This window comes from Coffea eugenioides, chromosome 5 (assembly GCF_003713205.1).
Source record: "Coffea eugenioides isolate CCC68of chromosome 5, Ceug_1.0, whole genome shotgun sequence".
NCBI classification, from domain to species: Eukaryota; Viridiplantae; Streptophyta; class Magnoliopsida; order Gentianales; family Rubiaceae; genus Coffea; species Coffea eugenioides.
The window spans coordinates 51,739,891-51,746,471 of NC_040039.1; the positions used below are offsets into that span (position 1 = coordinate 51,739,891).

Sequence of the window (6,581 nt, forward strand, 5' to 3'; positions counted from 1 at the left end):
GGCCGGGCAAATAATTTATCCTGAAAAATGAAATAGCAATAAGAGTTTGACTTTTCCAAAGAGCTGATTATTGAGACACCAAATTACGATTATAGAAGTACAAAATAGAACAAAATAAAAAAAAAAGTGACCATGAATGTGAGACCATTTAGTGTTGTTGATATAGCAAAATATGTTGGTACTACACCAATTCGTCACCCTATACATTTGTCTTGGGGATAAAATAGCAGTACAGCGGGGAAGGGATACACACCAATTCGTCACTGGGAACGACAGAAGTGAGGGCTTTTGACAATCAAATTACTAATTTCACTTCATGATCAATAGGTTAGTATGTCACTACCAATTAAGTTGAGATGAATTTTTTTTTTCTCGACATGTTGTAGGAAATTTTTGGAAAGGCTTGGTAATCTGTAGAAATGAAGCCCAATCACAGTGGAATGCGTTGTGGCCCAGGAATCAAATACATCAGCCCAACAGCCCAAGAAAACAAAAGAACGGATCAAGCCGGATTTAGTTACTCATTTCTGGTTTTGCCGCAGCTGGTATGTCCGGCAGGGGACGGAGAAAATGAGCAGCGGCAACGGCAACGGCAAGAGCATGTTTTCGTGCAAGACAGCAAGTGAAACCCTAGAGTGGATTAACGCAGTCATAGAATTCATTGAGCCCTACAGATTCTTGATCGATGCCCACGTCGTTAATTTCTTCAAGGACGGCCTCTGGGAAGCAGTCCCCAAAGACTGGATGGATTGCCTTTCCAAGGATCCCATCCAAAATCTCCTCAGTATTCCCTCCGGTCTCGTTCACGTAACTCCCTCTATATCTTTATTTTTTCAGATTGAGCGAGCCTTTTCTTTTTTTCGTCTTTAAACTATTATTTAGCAGTTACGATGGAGTGAGTATATTGGTTGGCTGTGGACTTGTTGGCAGGATCACTGGCCGGCTTCCCTCAAGGAATTCGTGCTTACTTTAAAGTCTCTTTCTTTTCCTCGTCACCAAGCTAATTTGTTCCAGGTATCTTTATTATCTTGTGCTAATTGTTCCTTGCCTACTTACTACTACTATATTTTACCTTCACTAAATATGCATGCTGCTTTTCTTGCTTTATTCATTCCGAAGCTAATCTTTTTACTGCATTATATAGTTTTGGTGTTTCTTTAAGATTTTTTTTCAGCTGTGTTCAGGTTTTTGCATGTTTTAGCTGGTTTGCTTTTCATTTTCTCACATGTACTTTTATTGCACGTTACTTTTTTAGGGTACTTGTTCGAGTTAAATGTGACCTTTTGTTTTTGGTCAAAATAAATATGACTTCTTGGGATAGTAGATTTTGCTAGTGATGTACAAGGGAACATACTCCAACATGGAGATGGTTATCAAGAAAAGAGTTCTTCTAGATGCGAATGTACAATGCTAGCAGTGCTTCGTCATGGAGACTGAATTTAGGAACTTTTGTTACTCCTATTTGACAACCCTTGTAATTATTGTTTGGAGAAAACTATATGCTAAAGCATTATTTCTGTGTTTCTTGCAGGAATTTCCTGGTCTGGATATGACTTCATTGAATAATGTTCTAGCTCAAGGCATGAATCGTAAGAAAAAACATGAAGTAGGCAAATGCAGTTTTCAGTCTTTATCTCCAGTTTTTTTTTTTTTTTTTTTCTATTTTAGTTGCATCCAGTTTTCTACCTATCAACTTCGTTCATCTTTAGGCATATCTAATGGTTATGTTTTATGGGGCTCTGTTCCTTCATTAACTCTTGTTTAGACTAATAGTGATGCTATAATTTTGACAAACTGTCTGGTCACTCTTCTGCTAAGAATGGTACTCTAGGAATTTGCTATACTTGAATTTTGCATAACATTTTCAGTATTATTGTGTATTTTGAAGAAGTACTGGAGCTTATTATTCATGATGAAGCTTCAAAACAAAGAATTTAATACTATTAGTTGAGGTTGAAATATTGTTTACTCAGTAGCTTGCAATTCAGAATGATTTTCTTTTAGGTAATTTTGTGTTACATATTTGATGCTGTTTAAAAACTTCAAATTTTACTCTTTATAGAAGTTGATTTAAAATTTCCATCTATATGCATATCTCATTTTCTCGTCTCTGTTTTTGCCAACTTTCTATGTGTTGCATCATTGTTTGGCTTGTAGAAGTTGGAGACTCATGGGTGATGTTATTTCTTGCGAGCAGATTGAAGCTGTTGCTGCAGTAGTTAGTTCAGTTGCAAGGAATATTGGATCCACTAGAGTAGTTGATGTTGGTGCTGGACAGGTGCCAATCCTTTTGTATTGTTATTGTTGTCCATGTCTGGAATATTGTCTAGCACGAGTAGAGAAGAAACATGCTTCGAAAAGTTAATATACTTTCCTGTTATTAATCTATTGGAGTCCGAAAGAATGAAAAATAAAAAATCTCTGGTAGCTGGATCTTTTTGTTCAAAACAACTAAGAACTAGATGCATATGTAATCATTGAAGTGAAAAGGCCAGTTTAGGATGTGTCATGACAGGTTATAGTTATGAAAATTAGTTCATTGCAATAAAAGGTGTGAACAAGTGTTTTTCTGAAGTCATACTCGATCTGGATTCTTTTGTTCAGCAGATGGAGGATTTTGTTTGATATTGTATCTTGGAGCTATTTTTTAGATTCAAGATTATTAAAAAAGAAGTAATTGTCTGTAAACTACTTTTCTCACATATTAGTCATTCATTTGCTAGGGTTATCTGGCACAAGTACTTTCCTTCCAACACGGGCTTTCTGTGTATGCAATTGATGCCTGTTTGCATCACGGGAAAGTTACAGATGCAAGAGCTGAGCGAGTTAGAAAGTATTATGCTTCTAAGATGCGCAAATCAGGGTAGGTGGTCAAATTGTCTACATTTTCCATACCTGGTGTTGCATTTATGTATTATGTTGATAAGCTTTGGGTTTCCTCTTCATTTGCTTTCAGCCATATGTGAAGTTTTTCAGTGTCTTAAACAGCTCCATTTAACAAGTTCTTTTATAATGGATATACATCCTTATGCCAATATGAACCAGATACGATTCATGCGTCTTGGAGGTCACCAAGCATACAATTTTTTGTCCTGAGAATTTGTTTCCACCAAAAGTTGGTAATGAGCATCATCACTAAACACAACTTTGTCATTCTGTAGAAATGTTTCTGGAATAGGCTCTCAACTATCTAGCTAGTATGTGTTGATTTGTCTATGGATGTGGATGGTTAGGTCATGGTATGCCTGGTGCTCAACTTGGTTATATGTCATGCCTATTATGCTGACAGGCCTGCTGGGGAAAGGAGGTCTAGATAATAATAACATCTTAAAATCTGTCTGATGATTGAAAATAATTTGTCTGTACATTGCACTTCTCAAAGTTTCATTCTATTGCCAGATTGGAAAGCAGAGAGTTGAGCATCCCGAAGACAGTAACATGCCAGGTGCTGTCTGCTAATATGCTGAATAACTTGAGTAGCTCCTTTATTCAGGGGGAACATGCAAAGAAGCCAAATGTAGTAAGCGAGATTATGTCTGAACAACGTGAAGGACCTCATGAGAGTGAATTGCCTTCTACCTCTGATGTGTTTTGCAGCTCTTCGTTGATCCTTGCTGGACTTCATGCCTGTGGTGATCTTTCAGTGACAATGCTAAGGTGTGCCTCCTTTTTTTTTTTTCTTTCTTTTTCTGATATCAAAGATTTGAGGGAAAAAAGAATATGAAAGTGTTGACACTTAATTAGAGATGGAGCATTCTCCTTTCCTCTCTTGTTAGTCTTTTCCTGTAGGTTTTCATTGTGGGAAATCAGTCAGACTGAAGTTTGTTATGATCCTTGAGTATCTATATTATGTATGTTTTGCTTGACTTGATGTTTTTGTGTGATAAGGACATTCTTGGAGTCCGACCAAGTTAAATCTGTCATTAGCATTGGGTGTTGCTACAATTTATTGTCCGAGGATGATAGTGACAAAGCTTCTTCTGTCTGCGGGTTTCCAATGAGCAAAGGTGTTAAATTTACAGGCTTTGCACTGGGGAGAAGTGCGCGTGATCTTGCTTGTCAGGTTTGTGCTTATCATGTTTATAACTTCTGTGAAGTTGTTTTCTCCAATGTTCTGCATTATTCATACTTTTTAGTTTCAATTCCTTTATCAGAGTGCAGAAAGGTGGAAGTGTTTGGGAGAATTTGCTGGCCTTCATAATTTTGAGTTGCATGCTTTTCGTGCTGCTTTCCAGATGGTACTTTCTTTTAAAAAGTTTTCTTTTGTTTTTGCTTTTGCAGCAAGTGATCTAGTAATCCTCTAGTTTACTGTACCTAATATTGGTGGTGGCACTGTAAATCTCATATATTAGTTATTGAGTTCCATTGCTTATAGATATGTCATTTTGCAGGTTCTTTCACAATATTATCCAAAATTGTTGATGGAAAGTCCTTCCCTAGGGCGTCAAGGGAAAGCTTTACGCCGCCAACAGCACCAGAAGATCCTGGAGTCTAATTTGAGCTATGAAGAGCCTAAATTCTTCTCAGCTTCCTCATCTACAAACATCTCTAAGGAAGGAAGTCGGTTTGCCTTTGCTTGTATAGAAAGCAGAGATACTGAGAAAAAAGGTAAACTACGTTAGAGATACTCATTTTAAGCTTAACTCATTCTCCATTTTCCTTTTGAGAAATAGATTCTCTTACATGTGCATGCCTTCACCGCATACTATTGAAGCAGTCAGTGTGAGTATTCTAGTGCTTGTAGTGCCAAGCACTTGCTACATTAAGTAGAGTAGATTAATCATGGTATGCCTGAGCTGATTACAGTTTATCGTGGATGTAATTTTCACACCATAGAAGGTTTTGGGAGATTGAGCAAGAAATAGAAGGATGCTGGTTACATGCTTGTAGTTTCACTTGGTAATTGAATGATCTCCAGTTGCAGGTTCATGCTGTGATATTGATGGCCTTTCTTGTGAATCTTTTGGTGAGAGTTCCATGAATGAAGAGACTAGTTCTTTTGACAGATTCTCACTGTTTTTGGAATTTTGCCACTCTGGACTAAACCGTCTTGGCCTCCATTATTTGTCGGACAAAGAACTTCACAAAGTGTGGGAGGAAACAGAACCATTTTCTGTAAGTTGCTCTTCTACCTTATCATATTTTCTTAATATCCTCTGATACGATAAAGATCTCAGAAACACAGTCACTGGAAAATTTTCTTTGTGTGAGATGACTAAGAACTTTAACTCCCAGGCAACTGTCACATTTTCTCCTGTACACATCACATATCTAAATCTGCTTAATAAAAGTTAAATGCAGTGGACATATATATATTTAAAAAAAATAGAAAAGGTAGAGGAAATTAGATATGTTTCCTATATACAGGCTAGGCATCACTGCTTGTAAATTCTCTGCTAGAGAAAGGATGTCTGGCACTTGGCTGTGTGCGAAAGATGCAACTTTTTGATTCCTGGTCAGTAGTTGAACAGCCATTTTTCTTTTTCTTTTTTTCCATCATGAATTCAAACTTTTTAAGCATGGAATTGGCTCATGTGGATCTTAGCCTCACCAAAAGACTGAGAAAGGCGTTGGCCATATGACTGATTTGCTACCATTAATTGAGGCATTGGTTATAATTTCTCTGATGGAGAAGTACCCGGGCTCGATCTTTGGCCAGAAACAACTAGAATAAACAGTATTCTCGGTGCATACTACATACACAAGCTGAACATTCGAGGCTGATTTTAAATGAAAATTTTGCCTAGAAATGAAAATTTTTTTGCCGTGAGGGATGAAGTTTGAAGATAAGAGGTTAAAGAAGGAGAAAGGGAAGTATCATCCTCATGGCATCAGGTTTAGAGCTTTAGTTTTGGACAGATAACTAGAAGTAATGCTTCCAAAACTTTACTGTGACTATAAATCTTGCACTTGCCTTCAGCAATGAGCATCATGTAAATGTTAGGAGAACTGTAGGGATCCTAAACCTAATAGGACCGATTCCTTCACCAAAACTACATTTAGCAGATATGGGAACCTATATTTGTCCAGTTAAACTTTGCAGTGAGGTTTTTTATGCCATTTGTTTCTGCCTGATGTGTAAGCTTATTCAAGTCTTGCAAACTGCAAATTTTATCCAGGTATTAATTGGACCTTACTGGTCTCTTCGTGCTGCTTTGGGACCCGTTCTGGAAACTATTATTCTGCTTGATAGATTGTTGTTCCTCCAGGAGCAAGGCAGTATCGTAGAAGCAGTCATGTTACCTATATTTGATCCTGTATTATCTCCAAGGAACGTAGCTTTAATCGCAAAGAAAAGGACGACACCTGTGTAGATTGTAGGGAGTTAAACCACCAATTAGTTCCTTGAATCATCCTGGGCTAGTAGTGTTATATATAGCTGGGGGATAATGCGTCATAAAGTTGTATATGTATCTTCTCGTGTAGGGCTGGAAATGAGGTTTTGCCCATAGGTGCCGCTTGAACATTTGGAAACCTAAATCGTGATTCTGAAATGTATGCTTTGCTTCTTAGGAGGTCAAATTGAAATCATTTGCTTTTGTGGAAAGACAAGCTAAGCTGGTTTAAAGAGGAAAAGTAAA

The 6,581-nt window shown here is 37.4% G+C and overlaps 1 protein-coding gene across 2 annotated transcripts; it reads left to right on the top strand.

Moving 5' to 3' along the window:
- Positions 1 to 555: 555 nt before the first annotated feature.
- Positions 556 to 6,380, top strand: LOC113770851 (protein RRNAD1). Of its 2 annotated transcripts, none has more exons than XM_027315458.1 (11): positions 556 to 807; positions 931 to 1,014; positions 1,532 to 1,606; positions 2,198 to 2,278; positions 2,724 to 2,863; positions 3,400 to 3,657; positions 3,889 to 4,063; positions 4,155 to 4,238; positions 4,392 to 4,608; positions 4,919 to 5,115; positions 6,120 to 6,380. In XM_027315458.1, exons 1-11 carry the CDS (start codon positions 571 to 573, stop codon positions 6,312 to 6,314), a joined length of 1,743 nt encoding a protein of 580 aa, XP_027171259.1. In that variant the 5' UTR covers positions 556 to 570; the 3' UTR covers positions 6,315 to 6,380. The 2 variants fall into 2 exon arrangements, with proteins under 2 accessions (XP_027171259.1, XP_027171260.1); XM_027315459.1 differs by having other exon boundaries at positions 4,925 to 5,115.
- Positions 6,381 to 6,581: the final 201 nt, after the last annotated feature.